The sequence below is a fragment of the Oratosquilla oratoria genome, chromosome 39 (assembly GCF_046742065.1).
Source record: "Oratosquilla oratoria isolate Oo_2021 chromosome 39, ASM4674206v1, whole genome shotgun sequence".
NCBI lineage: Eukaryota > Metazoa > Arthropoda > Malacostraca > Stomatopoda > Squillidae > Oratosquilla > Oratosquilla oratoria.
The window spans coordinates 16253095-16276431 of NC_134815.1; the positions used below are offsets into that span (position 1 = coordinate 16253095).

The window sequence follows — 23337 nt, forward strand, 5'->3', positions numbered from 1 at the left end:
AAGGGTTTTGGTTGCACATGCAATGTATTTTCCAAGAAAGAAGAGATTGTAAAAGATCAGAATGAATTAAGGGAGGTTGTGAATGATTGAAATGATGTGGTTCTTAAAGATGTTCTCATTTGCTTAATAAATTATTTTGAGTGGATAAGGAGGGTAGTTGCCTCCTTATGAACCAGTAGAGGTAAATACCAGATCTAGTTGTTGGGCCTTGCTATGGAATTGCTGTCCATAGTGCATTACCTTTGACCTGAGCAGTGTGGCCGGGGACAGTGACCTATCATCCACTGGTTGCTGAGATATAGGAGGGGTATTAAAGTGGGTTTTAATATGTATGAAATGTGTGTGTGTTTTGACTTGGCCACCCTCCTTATAAGGGAGAAAGGGTCTTCAGATTATATTGTATCTTGCTAAGTGTTTGCCCCCCATCCATTTTATGTATTCAATTATTGTTCTGCTGTTTTCCTCCATCCTGGTTTCTTCTTTTCTGTATTCATGACATTTTGGCCAAATATACACTTTTGTCTTGCATCTTTTCTCTTCACCGTCCTTTCCACTATGAGCATGTTTTTTAATATTGATACAAGTTTAGTATATTAATTTCTGTATAAGGTAAATTTTAATTTGTTTAGGTAGAAAACTTGGTGGCAATAGAATTGGCATACATCAACACGAAACACCCTGACTTCCGAACAGATGCATCTTTAGTATCATCTGTGATGACAGAAGAAGATAAAGGACGAAACATTCCAGTAAGACGTCATGGGAATGCACCTTCATCAATTGAAAGTGAAATGAGGGAGCAAGGAAAGGTAAGAGAGTTGCAGAAATGTGAATATTGCATATGTAAATTCTTAAATTTTAAGATATAGTTGACTTCTTCCATTCATAAGTATTCTTTTGTAAGTGCATATTTGCAAGTAGGTAACATTGGGTGATTGGACAATATAATAAAAATGTTCATTATCATACCATCTGTTCCTAACTTCTCCTACACACACATTGATCTCAGAAAGCAATGTATCATTTTCTAACTTGTCATTACCAGTACTGTACTAATGGTGTGTTAATTTCTGGGGCCAGTGATAGGTATGTGTACATTGTGGTCATGTGGGATAGTTGTCTGAGAGAATGATCTAACCCCCCCCCCCACACACACACACACTTTCAACGAACGGACGGCTTGACGAACGCTCTGAAGAAAAGTGCAGATTGAGGATACCAACGCAAAGAGAAGTGCCTTTTTGTATTTGCAGGGGGGGGGAATTGCTCGTGAGGTAGTGGGAAAGTAAGGAAAGAGGAGAGGGGGAGGGATTACTGGGGAAATGGAAGGTAATGAGGATGTGGAGGACTTGGCCCAGGCAGACGGGCGGAAGGTCAACATGAAACGACCACCGGATGACGAAATGGCAAATAAAAATGTAAAGATTAGAAGTATAGAGAGGAGAAATACAGTAGAAAGTGACGAGAATATGTTCCAGGGATTTAAAGAGGGTGGGGGGGACACAACCCCCCCCAGACTGATAAGACTAGAGGAGAGAGTTGATAAGGTGATCGAGGACTTGGAACGTAAGTTAGGTAATGTAGGCTCCATTCTCCAAAGAATTGAAAGATTGGAACAACTAGAGAAGGCTAACAGAAACTTAACTGAAGAAGTAGAGGACCTAAAAAGACAGTTAGGAAATGTAAAGGAGGAGAATGAGAAATTGAAGAAGAATAGTAATGAAAACAGTGAGAAAATAGCTACAGAAGCTAAAAATTGGAGAATAACTCAAGAAGGGAATAAGGTTTCATTCACTGACATAGTCAAACAGCAATTGAAAGAACATAATGAAGACTCAGTTATTAAAGTGATGAGACAGAAGGAGAATATAGTAAGAGAATTAGCTGACAAAAAGAAATGTATAATTATATTAGGAATGGAAGAGAAACATAACCCAGATAGAACCGCAAGAATCAAGGAGGAAAATGAAAGGGTAAGCAGTTTATTAAAATTAGTCCAGGAAGATGAACCAGAAATTATAAAGGAAATTGAGGAAAAATTCAGACTCGGAAAATATAGTACAGATAAGACCAGACCAATTAAGATTAAATTCAGGTCACAAACAACGGCAGAGAAAATTCTATCCAAGACAGGGAAACTAGCAACAAATGATCAATATAAAAAGGTATGGATAAAAAGAGAAATGAATAAGGAGGAAAGAGAGGCAGAAAAGCAGAAAAGAATTGAAGCTAAGGCAAAAAACGAGGAAAGAACGGAGTCAGAGAAAGAGAGATTCTATTGGAGAGTAGTGAACATGAAAATAAAGCAGTTCGACATACTAAAGAAAAACATAAGGGAAACAGAGAACACAATGGAAGTGGCAGAAAACTAAGAGTGTCTTACACAAATATAGATGGATTGATAACAGGATTGAATGAACTGAATGATTATTTGAAAGAAAAAGAACCGGACATAATGGGAATTGTAGAAACAAAATTAAAAGGCCCACTACCACCCAACAGTGTAGGACATGATACATACAATTATTGGATTAGAAACAGAGAGAAAAAACAAGGGGGTGGAGTTATGTTCCTGACAAAGAAGGATATAAACGTGAAAGGTGTCATATATGGAAAGAATACAGTAGAGATGATTATGATAGAAGTGGAAGACCGAGATAAGAAGAGCAGAAAATTTGTGATCAACTATGTGCCTCCGAAAACAGCCTCATGGGAGGAGAATGAACATAAAAGTATGTTAGAGGACACAAAGATAGCATTAACTAAAATAATGGAAGACGGAGGAAGAATAGTTATGATGGGCGACTTTAATTGCAAAGAAATCTGCTGGGAAGAAATGACAGTAAAGAGTGGTGATGACTCATGGGGAAATGCTCTACTTGAGATGATTACTGACCATTCAATGACACAATGGATACAAGAGAACACTAGGTATAGAAATGAAGAAGAACCATCGAGGCTAGACTTAATAATTACATCTGAACCTAGAATAGTGGACAAGATTGAATATAAAACACCAATAGGTAAAAGTGACCACATATTGATTGAACTGGAACTTAATGAAGAAAAATATATGAAAAGAAATGAACAATATAGAAAAGGAAGAATGATGTATGAAAAAACAAACTTTGATAAAATAAGAGAATTCTTCCAACAAGAAAACTGGGAAGAAATATACAAAGAAGAAACATCAGTGGAAGAGAAATGGAATATTTTGACAAAAATTTACAAAGAAGGAGTGGAAAAGTATGTCCCAAGACAAAAACAAGAAAAAGAATATGTAAAATGCTGGTACAACAAAAGTTGTAGGGAGTTAAAAGACAAAAGAGACAAAGCCTGGACCGGATGGAAAAAAGACAGAAGACCTGAAAAATGGAAAATATATACTGGTTATAGAAATGAATATGTACAAAAGTGCAGAGAGGAAAAAAGAAAATATGAAAAAGATGTTATAGAAAAGTGTAAAGATCAACCAAAACTATTCTACAGATTTGTAAACAATAAACTGAAAAACAAACAAGACTTGGAGAAATTAAGACAAGGGGGAGTTGAATACACTGAGGAAATGGAAATGGCAGAAATTATGAACAAACATTTTAAATCAGTGTTTACAAGGGAAAATATACAACCTGAAGAGATTGAGTGGAAGGAAAAAGTCCCCCCTATGGAAGAAATAGAAGTAACGAAGAATGAAATATTGACACACTTGGGTAATTTTGATGTCAGAAAATCGCATGGGCCAGATGAAATAGCAAACTGGATTCTGAAAGAATGTAGGAATGAACTGGCAGACAAAATACATAGCATAATAAGCAGTTCCTTAAAAGAAGGAAAAGTTCCAGAAGATTGGAAAAAAGCAAATATAGTACCTATATATAAAGGAGGAAATAAAGAAGAACCTACCAACTATAGACCAGTCTCTCTAACAAGTACAATAGCAAAAATATGTGAAAGAATTATCAAAAGTAGATGGGTAAAATACTTGGAAAAAAACAACGTACTAAATCCAAGGCAATTTGGATTCAGACAAGGACGATCATGCGTCACCAATTTAATATGTTTCTATTCAAGGCTAATAGATATAATACAAGAAAGAGATGGATGGGCTGATTGTGCATTTCTAGACCTAAAAAAAGCTTTTGACAAAGTACCACATAAGAAGTTGCTTAAGAAATTAGAATATGAAGGAGGAATACAAGGTAAATTGCTAAATTGGATGGAAGACTTTTTGCAAGAAAGAAAAATGAGAGTAGTGATAAGAGATCAGCACTCAAAATGGAATGAAGTAATAAGCGGTGTCCCGCAGGGAACAGTTCTGGCCCCAATAATGTTTGCTATATATATTAATGATATGGATGAAGGAATTGAAAGCTATATGAGCTTCTTTGCAGATGATGCAAAATTACTGAAAAGAGTGAAAACTGAAGAAGATTGTGAATCACTACAGAGAGATCTAAATAAAGTACAAGAATGGAGTAGGAAGTGGGAGATGGAGTTCAATACAAAAAAGTGTAGTATAATGGAATTTGGAAAAAGCAAAAACAGAATAACAGGATCATATAATTTGGGAGAAGAAGGAATAAAAAGAGTAGAAAATGAGAGGGACCTGGGAGTCATTGTTATGAATAATATGTCACCTGAGAAACATATAAATAAGATTTTTGGAGAAACTTATAATTTAATAAGAACAATCAAAGTGGCATTTACATACCTGGATGAAGAAATGGTGAGGAAAATCCTAGTCACCCTGATAAGACCAAGATTGGAATATGCAGCAACGATATGGTCACCAAGTACAAAAAAATGTATAAAAAAACTTGAAAGAATACAAAGAGCAATTACTAAACTGGCACCAACACTCTCAAAACTATCATATGAAGAGAGACTACAAAAACTTAAACTACAGACACTAGAGCAAAGAAGAGAGAGAGGAGATTTGATAGCTATTTACAGAATCATGAAAGGCATAGAAATTACTGATAGAGAGAATCTGATAAAATGGGATGACAGAAATACAAGAGGACACGGAAAGAAAATAAAAAAAGACAACTATAGAAGAGATTTGAAAAAGAACAGCTTTCCTCACAGAGCAATAGACAGTTGGAACAAGTTAGATGAGAAAGTGGTGTGTGCAAAAACAATACATGAATTTAAAAATAGTTTAGATAAAATGAGATATGAAGACGGGACCTCACGAGCATAGCTCCCCTTCCCGTAAAATACAACTAGGTAAATACAACTAGGTAAATACACACAGTGCGTAGGATGCATAAAGAATGTCTCAATCAGGGAAGAAACAATTCAAAAGAATAAAAGTTTGGAAGGAAGCGAAGGGGGTTGAGTTGGGTAGAAAGGAAAAGGTAAAAGGTACAAATGGTCTGAAGTTAATGGAAATGAAGGTGGTTAGGGAAAGATAGGTAGAGTATTTTAGAAATTTTAATGTGGATGAGATCAGGAAGAGATTAGTTGTAGCAGTTGGAAGAGGTATGAAAATGACAGGAATAGAGGAAAAGATGAGGTACAAGGAATATTGGAAATAATGAAAGCTGGTAAGGTACCTGATTTGGATGGGTGTCATAAAGAATGTCTGACAAATGGAGGAATGATTATAGTGGATTGGCTAGTGAGGTTTTTTAATGTATGCCAAAGGGAGGGAAGTGAGCCATGGAATTATACTGTGTAGGCAGATGTGTCCAGCAGGTCATTCTTTTATTTTATTGTACAGTAAGTCCTCGTTATACGGTACATATGCGTTCCTGAAAACCTTACCGCAAATTGAAATTACCGTATACCGAACCCATTATAACATGTAATAATAGGATATGGCAGACATACCTTCTCCCTGCTCTTTCCTCTTCAAAATATCTAGCAGATACCGTATCTGAATTTTTCTTACCGTAAATAGAATCGAGGGTAGTAATTACCAAATACCATAACTGTGAATTTACCGGATAAAGAATTACTGTATAAGGACTCCTCATTGTATCATGACTCACCATGTTATAGTTTTTGCCATTTCATTTACCTACTATTAAGGGGGAAAAAGCCTTGGTATATGTATGTATGTATGTATTTACCTACTAGCTACACCATGGTATGCAGCGATACACAAGTGATACAGCCTTGCAGCGTCCAACAACAATTTCTACAGTGGCAGCAGTAGACAGCAGTAGCAGTGGTAACAATCATTGGCTTTCATCACTCATTGCTGGGCCACGTGCTGACACCACCACCGCCACAACTAATAGTATAACAAGCAAGGAGGTGTCAAGAGAAGGTTCTCCAAACTGTACACCTACACACCAGGTCAGTAGGCAAAATTTTATTGTTGTAAAACTTAAAATTTTAAGCTTGATATGAATTTGAATTGGGACCTGTTTTGAGATGTAATGATTATAATACTTTAGTTTGTTTTCTTAAGTATGAATGAAGATTTTTGCAGTTTCAGGATTGTTTTTATCTAGAAGTAAGTGTATAACATTAATTTTTGTGTTATATGAAATGCATTTTTCTCCATTTATAACCTAAGAGTAAATGCAGTATGATATTGATTTAGTGTTTCATTCAGATGAATTTTAATGATAAAATAACCTTTTTGTAACTGAACAGAATCTTAACACAAGAAATGAACCTTTTTGTAACTGAACAGAATCTTAACACAAGAAATGGAAAATAAAACACTTATATATATTAGCTGCATTTGCTTTAACTTGTATATAGATGAAATTTAATTTTCAGTTGTTTAATTTGGTAGTTTTATCAGAAATTGGATTTTATGTTCAATTGACTGCTTAACTTGAATTAATGTGGATTTATGTTCTTATTGATATGAGCATATTTAACCATAAGCATAAGATATTATCCCTGAGAATATATCGCTATATTTGTTTGTTGTGAGTAGTCTATGTTAAAACATCAAAAATTGAAAAGCAATTTCTTCCTGTCCATCTTGAGGTGGATCTAGATCTTGATTTTTACTAGAAATTGTTTTGATGGAGATGAGGTTAGTAACTTTTTATTATTATATAATTAATTAGATGAAAAGTTACTATAATTGTGGGCAACTTTTAGTTTGTGTTTGCCAATATGCCAATATAAGCAAGTAACACTTATATTGGATGTGCTCTTTACTTAAGCAGTGCCTGCTTATAATCTGTAGGTGTTTTTTTATGTAAGGCTTAAAACCTGAGATGAAAGGTGGTAGGACTGTAGTGATGTAGGAATAAATTTCATTGACTGCATGTTGATGCTTTTTAGCACAAGATTCATAGAAGATTTGCGTCTTTCAGTATCATGATACTTCAACATTTTGTGTTCTGCATAATGCCCAGATAATTTTATTTAGCTGAGGGTAACACCAATATGTATGTAGTCTGGAGTAAATGAGGCACCATTTATACTTGTTCTCCCCCCAGCTGAATAAAAATATAATAATTATAACATATCTTTCATTAGGGCTAAAATGATGATTAATTAAAGTAATTATATAAGTTTAGAGAAAATAAAGGGTTCTAAGAAATGTGTGAAATTTGTATTAGAATGGAGAGTAAGGAAAGTGAGGTATGTGAGGTGAATGTTGATTTGAGGCAGAGGTGTGCTGTGTCCAGGCCCCTCACATGGGGGACTATGATCTGGGGTGGCACATTTAGAGGAGGGGGCAGTTCTAGTCTGGACATGCTGGCCACAAGGCTGAAAAAATAATTATAATAAAGAAAAAAAAAAAATCAAAGGAGCCCAGAATTACCTTAACATACAAATTTTTCATTAGAATTAACAGAATATGAAATATTTTTCCCTTATCCTTTCTGCAATAGGGTCATTGAATAATATTTTTAAAATATGTTTAGTTGTTTTGCAAGTCAATATCTATAATAGGCAGTAAGGAATGGTGGTGATGGGGGAAGTGGGGGGGCATCAGTACGAGTAAAATTCTTGTGTGCAGCATCAGATGCCAGAGATGATGATTGATGCATCACAATACTTGCATTATAAAATGTAAAGTCACTGCTATATTACTCATTCTCTTTCATCGAGTAATAATAAACATAGAAAAATTCCCGGGTCACTCACTACAAATACAAAATAAATATAATCAAGATTCCAACACCAGCATCCCCATGTACCCACTCACACCTCATGACACTTACGTAGGCATCATCGTATAGAAGAGGTTAGTAATGGATTATAAACAACTTGATGTGTGTGAATGATACCATTCTAATACAGGTCCATTTACAACTTGCATACTTTTGAAGTGTTCATATTCTTGTGTTGTAATTCTTTGTAAAACTGACCAGCATCTCACCTTTGTTAATTCTCTTTCCTTCTCCAAACTTACCAGTGTACAATTGAACTCCCATGTTCTTCTCCCCTTCAGCTTAGAAGTCACTCATTACCAATATGTATTTAGCTTTTCTCAATCCATTACCTGACTTCAATCATCATAGGACTCTGTTTCATTGTCTGAACTCTGAAATTGTTGCATAAACCTGAATTATTTTTAGGGTATACTTTTGACATAGCTGTATCACAATTGAAGCTACCCTATCAGATATACTGCTGAACTTCTCAATTTATCAAGAATCCTGACTTGTTCATGTCATGGCTCCAAAAGATGGTTCTACTGTCAATAAACACCAGTGAATATGTTATCATAGATATATTTATAATAAGTAACAATGTCATATATTCCAGACAATTATACACAGTGCTAGGGTAAACAAAACTGTTGTTCAGTCATGATGCACAGATATACCCAGTAATGACATTATTATGGAATGTTCTTAACGATATCTTGTAATTGAAAGAACATGCAAGTAATGCAACATTCAAGAATTGGTGATTACACACAAGCAAAACCATGATAAATATTTATGATTGACAATATGTGTGTATGATGACTAGTTAACTACATGTGTCTATAACACGTCCAGCAGAGGTCCTGTGCTGGATGGTTAGGTATTTAGGTTAGGATGAGTTGTGGAGGGAGGTCTCTCTGCTGTGGACAAATGTTTGTATCAAGAGGGAGTGCTTTTTGAAATGAGTGGCCCCCTGTGGGAACTAGGTACCCTGTCAATGGTGGCCAGCGCTCATTCCCTTTGTAATCCCAGTAGATGGTTACCCTTGGCCCCTAGAGCCAAGTAAATTATTTTCATAGTCTATGGAGACAAATTATATCCAAAAGCCCTGAGAGGCAGTCCACCAGGCCCTTGGGATCACTCCATCTGATTGTAATGGAAAAGAAATACATGAGCAGGCAGAGCCATTACTGAACCCTGTGGGACTCCACTTATCATTTCTTCCCAGTTAGTTTTTTATCTCTGAGCACCACTCATTTTTCTCCTATGCAAGAAATCATCCTTCCATTTCAGTAATTTTCCATGTACATCTGTTGTTTCGAGTTTTCTTAATATTTTTTTGTGTGGTACCTTATCAAACGCCTTTTGTAACTCCAGGAAAGCACAGTCTACCCATCTGTCCCTTTCTTGCATTATATCTATTAATCTCAAATATGTGTGTATATATATATATATATATATATATATATATAATATAATATAATATGACACTCAAGTAAGACTGATAATTTCAGTATTTTTAAGTGACGTTGTGCGGTTCTCTTCTCTATACTTTAGATTCAAATTACAAAACTAGGGGAAAACATGAAAATCAATGACAATACATACTGTAGTTATATATCCCTTTATTACATGGATTTTCCATGGGTGTGTAGCATCATTCATTAGTACTATGAAACCTTTATAGCAGTGAATGAAGTATCCTTGCAGAGATCAAATTAAATATGATAATTGTTTATGTTGAAAGGGTTAATATAAAGAGGTTTATCCCTTTTGCTACACATGGGTTTCCCTGAGCTGAATAAAATTGCCTGTTAGCAAACAGAACAGATGAACACATCATGAGTAGCATCATACTGGTTAAGAAATACAAAATCATCAAAGAATTGCATGAAATTAGATTTAAAGCTGCTTCTAGCCTAGTTTGGATGCATTCAACTAGATTGTGAAATATCTATATAAATATGTATATCAAAGGCTTTTTCCCCCTTACAAGGGAGGTAGCCAAAAAACAAAGGCATAAAAACCACTCCCACCCATTCCATCCCCACATACTCCACTCCTATCTACCCCTCTTACTTTTATTTTGGCTCCTCCAGGATGATGGGTCATTCCTGCATCTCGCCCATTGCCGTGGGTCAGAAGCAGTGTTGCAAGGCACAGCACATCCTCGGCAAGGCCACTTCATTAAATCGGCGATCCCCCTCTCTGTCCCCTCATGTAGAAATGGAGATGGGGAGAAATCCCTTTGGGCTGTGTCAAATTAATTTATCACATATACACCCTCACCCCCTAATCCTCTACCCACTCCCCCTCATGCATCATATCATCATTCATACTCAACAGTTCTCCATTCACCCCTATCTTCTGTCCTCTCCCGTCCTTCCTCAACAGACATTCCTCTCTTTCATAATGCCCCTTTTACCCCATCCATCCATCTCATCCTAGAACGCCCCCTCATATTCACTCCTTCCACTGTCATCCAATCTTTCTTCACTCATTCTTTCCATGTGTCCAAACCATCCCAATACTCTTTCATCAACCCTATCTCCCAACTCCCTTTCCACCCCTGTTCTCCTCCTCACCTCTGCGTTTCTCCTTATCCTTCCTAGTAACCCCCATCATACTTCTCAGGCACCTCATCTCAAACACATTGAAACTCCTCTCTTCCTCTCTTATGTTACATGTTTCTGCCCCCATACAGTGCTGTCGGCACAATCACTCTATACAATCTCCTCTTAGCATCCATTCCAAATGTCTATTTCTCATTACCCTTTTATTCCCCCAAGGCATTTACTTGCTTCTCTCAATCTGCATTCTACCTCCACCACTCCTTCCTTTCCCACCATATTTGCACCCATGTATCTAAAACTATCCACTGCCCTCCAGTATCTTTCCCGTAATACTCACTTCCAGTCTGCTGCCACATTCTCCCCTTGTACATCTCATCACCTTACTTTTACCCACATTTATCTTCAACTTCCTTCTTTTGCACACCTTCCCAAACTCAGTCACTAACTTCCCTCAATCCTTCCTCTGATCCTGCTACATTTGCAGTGTCGTCAGTAAACAACAACTGACTTATCTCCCACATTTCTCCATTTTCTTCGACCATCTCCAATCCCTGACCCACTACCCTTGCATTTACCTCTCGTACCACCCCGTCCTTCTATAAATTGAACAGCCAAAGCAACATAACACATTTCTGATGAAATCCCACCTTTACTTCAAACCACTCGCTCTCTCCATTTCTGATTCTAACACAAGCTCTACTATTCTCGTATAACCTCTTGACTGCTCGTAACAGCTTTCTTCCTATCCCATATACCTTCAATATCTACCAAAGTGCCTTCCTGTTTACCCTGTCATAATCCTTTTCCAAATCCATAAAAGCCCAAAAAATATCCTTACCTTTTCTTAAAGCTTTCTCATATATCTGTCTTACCACAAAAACCTGATCCACACAACCCCTACCTCTCCTAAACCCACGCTGTTCCTCACCAATTACTCCCTCAGTTCCTCCTCTCCATCAAATCCCTCCCATAAGCCTTCCCAACTACTCTTAACAAACTGATCCCCCTGAAACTACTACACTCACACTTGTCCCCTTTTTCTTTGTAAAGTGGACTATACAGGCACTCCTCCAGTCCTCCGCCACTCTACCTTCTCTTAAACAAACATTAAACAACCTCACCAGCCAGTGAATTATCTAGATGATATTAATGCTTTAGTAAGTACCATATGTACTATAAAGGTGTAATTTGTAATGGAAAAAAGTTAATTACATTAATTTGAAGTGATTATGCTATAAAAATGGATGAAAGATGTTCTTAGAGAATGCATGAATTGGTGGTGTCAGGACTAAAAGTAAGGGGGTCAAGGAAAGGGTGGTTACTTGGTTGGAGTGAATGACCCTATTCTTAGGATGTCATATAAGACAAAAATATGCATGAGTGTCAGAGTTGAAGAAGATTAAGGTGACCTGTTCCATGAGATGAGTGTACCAATGATGAGCCAGCAAATTGTACAGGGTTAATGATGAGGTGCAGTCTTCTCATGGTGTAAGGAAGGAATCATGTAAGTTATGTGCCAATGTCTTCCCATTATTTCTAACACTCTCCCCACTAAAATAGTGTTGGGAATGAATGATAATTGTAAACATTACTCAAAAGCCCCAAAACATTTTCAAGTAACGTATTTCTCTTAGGGTATTGGTAATCTTGCTTTTCTGTTAGACCTCATATGCATATATCTTTATAGAGAATTTTATTGCAAAAATTTAATACCAAACTGAATGACATAATTTGAAAAATAGTTAGAAATCGGAAAAGAGAATAAACATTTTCATGTCATTTATGATCATTGACATCATTGTACTAAAAATTTTGCCAGAAATGCATATATTATCCATCGTGGGATTCATTTTGAAATATGCAATGTTTTCCTGTTATTTCTAATACTCCCCCCCCTCACTAAAGATAATGTCAGGGATGATTAATAATTACACATTACTCATACATGCATACATACATATACCAAGGCTTTCCCCTTACAAGGGAGGTAGCCAAAAAGAAAAATGCATAAAAACCATTTCCACCCATTCCATCCCTAAATACACTCCACTCTCCTCCACCCTCCACCCTCCCTCATATCTTGGCACCTCCTGGATGACGGGTCATCTCTGCACCTTGTCCACTGCCCTGGGTCAGAGGCAGTGTCGCAAGACACAGTACATCCACAGCAAGGCCGCTTCATTAACCCCTTCACTCCGGGCCAAAATCTCGCGGGTAGCATTAGCTGCCAGACGTGCGATGTTGCGTCATAATACTCGCATTATAAAAAATAAAGTCACCGCTGTATTAATCGTTTTCTCTTTCACCCGTAAATTTTGATAACCATAGAAAATATGATGAAGCCAGTTTACAGAGTATGGGGGTCACACAGGTACAACTACAATAAATATTATCAAGACGCCGACATCCTCGCATACCCACTTGCTCCTCATGACGCCTACGTAGGTGTCACCGTATGGAAGGTGTTAAATCGGCGACCCCCCTCTCCGTCCCCCCATGCAGAAAAGGAGATGGGGAGAAATCCCTTAGGGCTGCATCAAATCTTTCTCATACTACCTCACCCCCCATCCCCCCGCCCATTCCACCTCATGTATCACAACATCATCCATATACAACCATTCTCCATTCACCCCTGTCTTCTGTCCTCTCCTGTCCTTCCTCAACAGACATTCCCCTCTTCCCCAAAGCCCCCTTCACCCCATCCATCCATCTCATCCTAGGACGCCCCCTCATGTTCACTACCTCCACATCTGCCTTCCATACCTCTTTTACTAGTCTTTCTTCACTCATTCTTTCCATTTGTCCAAACCATCCTAATATTCTTTCATCAACCCTATCTCCCAACTCCCTTACCACCCCTGTTCTCCTCCTCACCTCCTCATTTCTCACTTTATCTAGCCTAGTAACCCCATCATACTTCTCAGACACCTCATCTCAAACACATTCAAACTCCTTCTCTCTTCCTCTCTTATGTTCTATGTTTCTGCCCCATACAGTTCTGTTGGCACAATCACTCCTTCATACAGTCTCCTCTTAGTATCCATTCCCAAATGTCTATTCCACATTACACTTTTTAATCCACCAAGGCATTTACTCGCTTCTCTCAATCTACATTCTACCTGCACCTCCACTCCTCCCTTTCCTGCCACATTTGCACCCAAGTATCTAAAACTATCCATTTCCTCCAGTCGCTCTCCCTTAATGCTCACTTCCAGTCTGCTGCCACTTTCACCCCTTGTACATCTTGTCACCTTACGTTTACCCATATTTATCTTCAACTTTCTTCTTTCACACACTCTCCCAAACTCTGTCACCAACTTCCTCAATCCCTCCTCTGATCCTGCCACAAGCGCAGTGTCGTCCGCAAACAACAGCTGGCTCACCTCCCACTTATCTCCATTTTGTTTAAACATCTCCAATCCCTGTTCCACCACCCTTGCATTTACCTCTCGGACCACCCCATCCATGTATAAGTTGAATAGCCAGGGCAACATAACACATCCCTGATGAAGTCCCATCTTTACCTCGAACCACTCACACTCTCCATTTCTAATCCTGACACATGCTCTACTACTCTCATAAAAACTCTTGACAGCTCCTAGAAGCTTTCCTCCTATCCTGTATATCTGCAAAACCTCCCATAGTTCCTTCCTGTCTACCCTGTTATAAGCTTTTTCCAGATCCAAAAAAGCTCAAAAAACATCCTTACCTTTTCCTATAGCTTTCTACACAACCTCTACCTGTCCTAAATCCACACTGTTCCTCACCAATTACTCCCTCTATTCCTCTCCTAATCCTCTCAATCAAGATCCATAAGCCTTCCCAACTACACTTAACAAGCTAATCCCTCTGAAACTACTACACTCACACTTGTCCCCTTTTCCCTTATAAAGCAGAACTATACAGGCACTCCTCCAGTCCTCCAGCACTCTACCCTCTCTCTAGCAAACATTAAATAACCTCACCAGCCAGTCCACCATAATTGTACCTCATTTTCTTTAGACATTGTGCATGACATCCATTCAGACCAGGTGCCTTACCTGCTCTCATCATCTTAACAACACAACTGCCTTGAGTTCATACTTCCTTATTTCTCCTCCATTTTCCTCACTCATCATGGTAATTTTCTTAGCACTTCCCACTGCAGCTATCTTTCCCTCCCTATCCTCCTTCACATTTAGCAACTCCCTAAGATACTCTGCCCATCTTCCCCCTACTGCCTTCTCTTCCATTATCATCTCTCCATCTGCACCTTTTACCTTTTCTTCTCTACTTGATTTGCCTCCTCTTCCTCTCCTAATTTCTTTCCAAAACATCTTTTTATTACTTACAAAACTTTGTCATACTCTTACCCCATTTCACAACTACTCTCCTCTTTGCCTCCTTGACCTTGTGCTTTACTTCTCTTTTCTTTTCTTTGTACCTCTCACATGACTCCCTCGTCCTATTTTGTAACCAATCTGTGAAAGCTCGCTTCTTCTCTTCTACAACCTTCTTTGTTTCCTCATCCCACCATTCACTACCCTTCCTTCTATTTCCTCCCATCCTTCTTGTTCCACACACCATCTTTGCACACTTTATGACTCCCTCCTTGAACCATCCCCATTCCTCCTTCACTCCCTCCCACTCCTCTCTCAGCTTCTTGTACTCCTTGTCCTTTTCCTCTTTCTCCATCTATCCTCCACTCTCAACTTACCTTCCACCAAAAAATTATCTGATATTCCCCCACTCTCTCCCCTTAGCACATGTACATCCTTAACTCTTCCTATTATACTCCTATCTACCACTACATAGTCCATTTATGCTCTATTTACCACCCTTCCATCCACCACCCTCTCCCATGTGTAATTATACTTGACTTTCTTCCGAAACTCTATATTTGCTATCATCAACTCTCCACTACAATTCTTTCCTGGAACTCCACATTTCCCAACCACTCTGTCAATTGATTCATTTCTTAACATAGCATTAAGGTCTCCCAATACTACTACATTAATGTTCCTCCCTAGTCCCTCTATGCACTCATTTAAATCTATCCAAATAGCCTTCCTTTCTTCTACACTCTTCTCACTACCAGGCCCATATGCACTTACAAAAACCCACATCTCCATTCCCAGTTTCACCTTCATCCACATTATCTTTGAGGAAACCTCCTTCCACTCCACTACATGTTTACCTATCTCTTCACTTGCTAGTATAGCCATCCCTTCTCTCCCTCTCTTCACTCCTGATAACCTCCCAAATACATTCCCAAACTTAGTTTCACTCAAAGCCAACACATTCATCTTTCTTCTCATAAACATACTACCTATCTCTTCCCTTTTACTCTCATCTGTACCACATCCACACACATTAAAAGACCCAAACCTTAGGGTGCTGGTTGGAAAACTCATAGATCCTCTTATGCCTTTACTTTTTTTAGGAATGTCCCCTGTGGGACCACAGGGAGAAGGATGCCTGGTCCCAATCCCTGTCCCGTTTTTCTCGCCTCTTACGATCAAAGTGGAAATACTTGGTGGCAGTATTCTTTTCCCCCCACCACAGGGTAGGCAAAACAAAGAAATGATATTCAGAGAAATGGTACAGGACAGCAACAAGGTGTTGGGGGACAGCATAACGGAGGGACAGTATCAGTAATAAAAGTTTCATCATTTCTCTGTGAGCAGAATCTTCCTCTATCACGGACAAAATGTTGTGTGGCTTTGGTCCATAGGGGTGCCCCATATAGGCCCTAAAGTATCAACTGCATGCTACTTTGCCATAACAACATGCAGCCAATACCCCAGACGGACATTACTCAAAAACCCAAATTTTTTCAAATAATGTAATCTCTTATAGTATTGGTAATTTTGTTATTCTATTTGACCTGATATGCATATATCTTTATAGAGAATTTTTTGAGAACAATTTGATACCAAGATGAATGATATAACTTTAAAAATAAGTTCAGAAATCAGAAAAGAGCATAAACATTTTCATGTGACAGCCTGCTAACGGGCAGTGCCCAGCAGACCTTGGGATGTATATGGGGATGTGCTTGCTGGGCATACCAAAATGTTAAGTAAATACATCTTATCCATGTACACACTGAACAGCCATGGTGACATGACATACCCATGGCACAGCCCCACCTTCACCTTAAAGCACTCACTCTCACCATTCCCAACTGTAACTCATGCTCTACTACTCATGTAAAAGAGTTTGATTGCCCTTAGCAGCTTTCCTCTTATCCCATATATTTACGATACCTCCCACAATGCTCTTCTGTCTGCCCTGTTATAAACCTTCTCTAAATCCATTATATGACCCAAATTTTAAGGTTCTAGTTAGTTTTTGCAGACTCTCTTATGGCTCCTAGGATGAACATACAGAGAGCAGGATCCTTAGTTCTATCACCCTATCCATTTTGTCACCATTTACGACTGACATGGGTATCACAGTGACAGAGTTCTTTTGTACCCGTACTATGGGATAAGAAAAGGTGTGAAATTGACAGTTCCTGACAAGCCTATCAAAAGAAACTATGTGAGGACAGCCTTTATTTGTCATGTTTTGCTTGTTACAGGTCTATCAAGTACATAGTTGTGGTACATGTATATGGTAATAGAAAGATCCAGGAAAAGGGGGGAGATCATTGAAGCCTAGGAAAGGTTGAGGAGGAGAGGAAACAATTGTCTATGTGCAGGTAATTTATTTACTACTGATGAACAAATGTGAAAGGGGAAGAAATAAGGTGAGGGGGCATTTGTCCACTGATGAAATCATGAGAGGAACAACTAGGGATAGCTTCCCAATATTTTGTTGGCAATTGGAAGCAAAGGAATCATGTGGATGATGGCTCTTTCCAAACATTTTCTTCAGATTTTATCAGGCTTGTGTACCAGTAGCTCTGCCTTTTCCCAATCCATCAGGTGGTTTCTACTGTTCTTGTGTGCAACACAAATGTTGGTAGTAACATCATTGTGGATATTGTACTGATATTCTCGAATCCAGGTTTTCAAGGCACAAGATGTTTCCTCATTGTATGACTTGTTACATCCTGAGCATGGAATCCAATAGATACCAGCTTTAGACATTTGTTTTCTCTCCTCAACCTTTCCAAGGTTCCAGTGACCTCAATCCCCCCCTCTGACAAATGAAATGTTGTACTAATAAACGTTTTGGCTTCACATGGTGTTTCTTTTGATAAGAAAAGATAGGCTCAAAGAGGAGGTAAAGGACAGTTGCAAGATAACAGCATAAAGGAAGGATAGTCTTAGTACAAAAAATAGCATTCTTCCTCTAGGAGTAGAAATTTTACTTTAGATAATGTGCAGCTCTAGTCCATAGGGGTGCCCTAAAACAGTCCCCAAAGCATTGGCTGCATGCTATTATGCAATTAATACTGCACGATAACATGCAGTCAATTATAGTTATGACTAATTCTGGTTAATTCTTACACACCTAAGAACTCACAAACCTGAGCACCCATACAATTTGAATACTTTGCTTGTACCAAAGGCTTAGCTGCTTTGCTTGCACTCACCAATAGTGCCCCACCATACTTGACTGCACAGGTACCCAAGACTGTGGTTGCTACTGAGGGCGGCATCCTGTCTCCACAGAAGCCTGTCAACCTGCTCCCAGAGGTGCCGATCCAGCAGAGCCGGAAACTCACTGAGAGAGAGAACAAGGACTGTGAAGTGATTGGTTAGTCTCTCTTTATCTCTCTTTCTCTCTCATATATGATATTGATTTGTAGTTGTTGATGTACCATAATGATAATTATTACCTTGACATTCACAGATGGAAGACATGCAGCAACTCAGTCACTGGTCCCTCTCATATATCTCTGACAATGAATGTTGGATTGTTGTTTGTGTTGTATTAGTGTGATTGTTTATTTGCCATTAATTAATAGTAGTTGTAGGAGGGGAACATTAACCAGTTGTCAGCTCTCCATATGTGAAGAGGTTGAGAAATAATTCAGTCTGATGCCCTAGGTCTCTTGCAGGAGACCCATGGCTCCCAAGAAACTAGAAATGACCACCACAGGCCCATAAGTCATTCAGGGAAGAACTATTGTATTGTTGTTGAGAGGTAGTAAGTGTAGAGTAGTGAAGGATTAAGTGCTCAGTGTCTTCTTTTTGGTCATTGCATCTGGAGCAGTTGGTGTCTGTTACCAGGCAGATTCTCTATTATTATTGAACATTGACATTCCATTGCAGTTCATGCTAGCCATAGGAATTTATTTTCTGTTGTGTTGATTTCTGGCAGGGTTTGGTGGAGTATACCTGTAGAATTTGATAGTTGTTGCAGAGTATTTGTTTTTAAATCTAAGTGTGGATTGTTTAGTATGGGTATATTGTGGTGTACTGGGGCTAGGTTATTTTAGATATTTGGGTAGAATACTGTCAGTTTTTTTTATGTTTTTTGGCCTGTTTTCATGATGTGATATGAGGGCAAGGGGGGTTAAGGGCACCAGCATGAAATACCTTTTCAAGTGTTGCTCTGTGGGAATAATTTTTTTTTTTTTTTTAGTGTAGATGTTCTAATAATGTTTTAGTGTAGTCTGTTCTTTTTTTAGTGATTGATTTTATGTTGTTTGTGGGATATCATTATTTGATTGTTGGATACCATGCTGTGAATGTATGAAAGTTTGTTGTTGTTGTCGTTCCCTAGACTGTCTGTCCGAGCAGTCCCGTCTCCCCAAGGAATGCCACAGCCGAAACTGGGTTTTCCCACAAATCCTTTATAGAGTGTATGTTGTGTTGTTTGCGTGCATGATTGTGTATAATGCAGTCTTCCATTATGTGTTGTATGGTATGGGGTGAAGTGTTACATCCTGGGCAGCTGTTCACAATGCAGTCATCCAGCCTCTTCTGGTAGCTTAGAAGTGCTGGGTGGTGGCTGCACCACAGTCTGGCCAAGTGGACTCTGTCCTTTCGTGTTTGTTGTTTTAAGTTGTTTCTATAAATTTTGTGCCTACAACTGTTCATTTTCTTGTTTGCCTTCTCTTTGAGGTCTCATGTGTGGGATGAAGGTCATGTATATATATATCAGATATGATAACAAACAATTTAAAGTTTTGTCTAATGGGAAAAGTTGACCATTTAGTATGACTAACAAAAATGAGGCTTTGGAAAGAGAAGTAAAAGAACAAATAACAAAAATGAGGCTTTGGAAAGAGAAGTAAAAGAACAAATACAAGCAGTGAATGAGAAAGTTGGAGATATCATAAAGGAGACAGATCTTCAAGAAATAAAAAATCAACAGAAAGGATCAGGAAAACAAAACAAAAAGAAAAAACTTTTAAAGAAATTGTACAAGTTGAAGAAAATGCAAAGGAAACAGTCACTAAAGTAATTAAAGAGAAAGAAAATTGGGTCAGGAACACAGTAGATAAAAAGCGTGTAGTAGTATATGGTATTAAAGAAAAATACAATGTAGCTAGATACTTAAGAGAAAATGGAGAAAAATAGGAAAAGGAATTCTGAAAGAGATACAAGAAATAGAAGTTCATAGAATGGCGCCATACTCTAAAGAAAGAAATGGACCTCTAAAAATTAAACTAAGGTCTCAAATGATGGCAGAAGTACTAACAAAAACAGCAAAGTTGGCAAAAAGTGAAAATTACAAAAATATATGGATAAAAAAGGAAATGAGCAATGAGGAAAAAGAGAAAAGACACTAAAAAATTATGCTAATGAAAAAAATGAGAGAAGAACAGAGACCGAAAAGAACAAGTTTTATTGGAGAGTGTTGGACTTGAGGCTGAGAAAATGGTAGTTTGGAGAAAAAAAAAAAAAAAAAAAAAAGGATACATGGGAAACAAAAAATAAAGAGGAAAAAGAACAAATTTAAAAGTAACGTACAACAACATACATGGTCTGATTTCAGGATTAAATGAGTTAAATGATTATCTGGCAGAAGAAAAACCAGATAGAATGGGAATTGTGGAGACGAAATCAAAAGGTCCATTACCACCAAATATTGTTGGACAAGGTTTATATAATGACTGGATGAAAAAATAGAGAGGAAAAACTGTGGAAGAGTCATGTTTTTGACTAAGGCTTAAATGTGACAAGGATTACAGAAAGAAATAATAATGTGGAATTGATTATGATAAAAGATGAAAATAGTGTCAAGAAAAGTAGAAATTTTGTAATGATATATGTGCTCCTAAAACACATTCTTGAAGAGTGACCATTCCAAAATGTTGGGTAAGGCATACATTAAATGAAAAACTGAAAGGAGGAAACTTAGTAATTATGGGTGACTTCAACTCTAAAGAAATATGTTGGGAGGAGATGACAGTGAAAAAGGGAGAGGACCTTTGGGGAAACGTACTACTGGTCATGAACATTGAATACACAATGACTCAATGGGTAAAAGAGAATACCAGATATAGAAGTAATGAACTGTCGGCACTATACTTAATATTTATGTCAGAGCCTGAAATTGGGGATAAAATGGATTACAAGACACCAATTGGGAAGAGTGACCACATACTACTTGAACTCAAACTAAAAGAGGAAATGTATCTGGGAAGAAATGGGAAACTCAGAAGAATTTTTCAGAAAGCGAGTTGGGAAAACTTAAATGTAGAAATGGACAATATTAAAAGAAATCTATAATGAAGTACATCCAAGACTTCCTACTCCGCTCCTGGTTACCACTATATAATCCATTAACCCGCCTGGGCCGAAGGCCTCAAAGTTCACAACCCCCTAGTACCACATATATCATCAAAAAATCAACTCTTACAAATTACTCTGGAAAAAATTCTACTGTTAGTAGACATGACAATGCATTATCCTACAAGTTTTTATGGCTCTACTCACCATGGCTGTCTCAGATAAATAACCGATAGTTGGAGAAAATTGTGGTAGAGGCAACTCTCCGCCTCTCTGGCATGGGTGCAGCGTATAAAAAGAATGAGGCATAGGAACTCTCATAGTAACAATAGAAGGGTCAGAGGGCACAGAAGCAGCTGCAGATGTAGACCGGGTGGTGGTGGCAGAGGTGGTGGCGGTGGTCCCAAATGGTGGTGGTCGCATGTGGGTGGAGAGGCTTTGTGTCACGGAACCCCACTTTGGCCGGCCACGTGCACTAACAACAGGGGTTGTTGGTGCCATTTTTGACACCCTGACACGTTTCTGGTCACCACCAGATGCTGCAGCTGTGGTTGCACCACACCTGAAGGATGTACAAGGCGTGGGTGACGATGTAGTCACAATAGCAGGGTCAGGGTCTACATCTAACCTGCGCACTGTACGTCTCGTCCCACCTTGGCTATCACATTTACTACTAAACTTTAGCTTCTTAGCACCAGGAGCCATAGTTGTAAATAATAGTTACACAAATAAGTAAATACTTCAATAATTCTCACCGCGACACTTGACACACACACGTCTCACAGAAGTTGGCGGAACACTGGCTGGCTGAAGCCGAGGACCAGTCTGCTTGTTGCCGGTCAACAGTGCTACCATAGGCCTACCTCATGACCAAATATCGCAGCGATACCAATGCTAGCACGGTTTTTATTAGCACTCAAATTAGCTGTCCCATTTAAGGACTGTTGGACTTTGCGACACAGTCCTGTTTAAGGCCTGTTGGACTGCATGGGTTAAAGCTCTACCACCCTTCCATCCACCATCCTCTCCCATGTGTACTTATGCTTGACTTTCTACCTAAACTGTATTTGCTATCATCAACTCTAGACGCATCACCATCATCTTCCCAGTACAATTTTTTCCTGGAAATCCACATTTTCCAACCACTCCATCTATTGATTCATTTCCTACCCTAGCATTAAGATTTCTCAATACCACTACATTGATATTTCTCCCTAAGCCCTCTATGCACTCATTTAAATCTATTAAAAAAGCTTCCCTTTTCTCTATACACTTCTCACTACCAGGCCCATATACACTAACAAAACCCACATCTCCCTTCCCAGTTTCACCTTCATCCACATTAACCTTGAAGAAACTTTCCACTCCACCACACATGTACCTATCTCTTCACTTACTATAGCCACCCTTTCTCTACCTCATCCTCTCTTCATTCTTGACACCCTCCCAACTATGCTCCAAAACTCACTCACATCTCCCTTGCAACTTAGTTTCACTCAGTGCCAACACATTCTTCTTTCTTCTCACAAACATACTGCCTATCTCTTCCCTTTTACTCTTATCTGTACCACATCCATGTACATTAAAAGGAATGTCCCCATCCATCCATCTCATCCTCTGTCATCCCCTCAAGTTCACTTCCTTCACCTCTGCCTTCCACACCTTTTTTGCTAATTTTTCATTACTCATTCTGTCCATGTGTCCAAACTATCCTAATAGTCTTTCATCAGCCCTATCTACCATCTCCTTTTCCACTCTCTCTCTCTTCACCTTGTTTCTCACTATCCAACCTAGTAATCCCTACCATACTTCTCAAGCATTTCATCTCAAGCACATTTAAACCTTTCCTCTCTGCCTCTCTTAAATTCCAAGTCTCTACTCCATACAGTGCCATCAGCAAAATCACCCCTTCATACAATCTCTCCTTTGCATCCATTCCCAGATGCCTATTTCTCATAATGATTAGTTTTGATAAACATCAGATATGTTAAAAATTAATAGCTCTCTTCAAGTTATGAAAATAAGTGTGTCTTGTACAAAGATGTATTCAATACAAAAGTTTGTCATATA

The 23337-nt window shown here is 38.4% G+C and overlaps 1 protein-coding gene across 4 annotated transcripts in view; it reads left to right on the forward strand.

Moving 5' to 3' along the window:
• Positions 1–23337, forward strand: part of Drp1 (dynamin related protein 1) — an 83115-nt gene that overhangs the window by 57819 nt on the left and 1959 nt on the right. Inside the window, exons 11-14 of one of the 4 annotated variants that reach the window (XM_076176593.1) lie at positions 630–809; positions 6085–6306; positions 6443–6466; positions 18208–18340. In XM_076176593.1, coding sequence (XP_076032708.1) covers positions 630–809; positions 6085–6306; positions 6443–6466; positions 18208–18340 — 559 coding nt within the window. The remainder of the gene's footprint in view (positions 1–629; positions 810–6084; positions 6307–6442; positions 6467–18207; positions 18341–23337) is intronic. The other 3 variants (XM_076176595.1, XM_076176594.1, XM_076176596.1) reach the window with 3 other exon arrangements.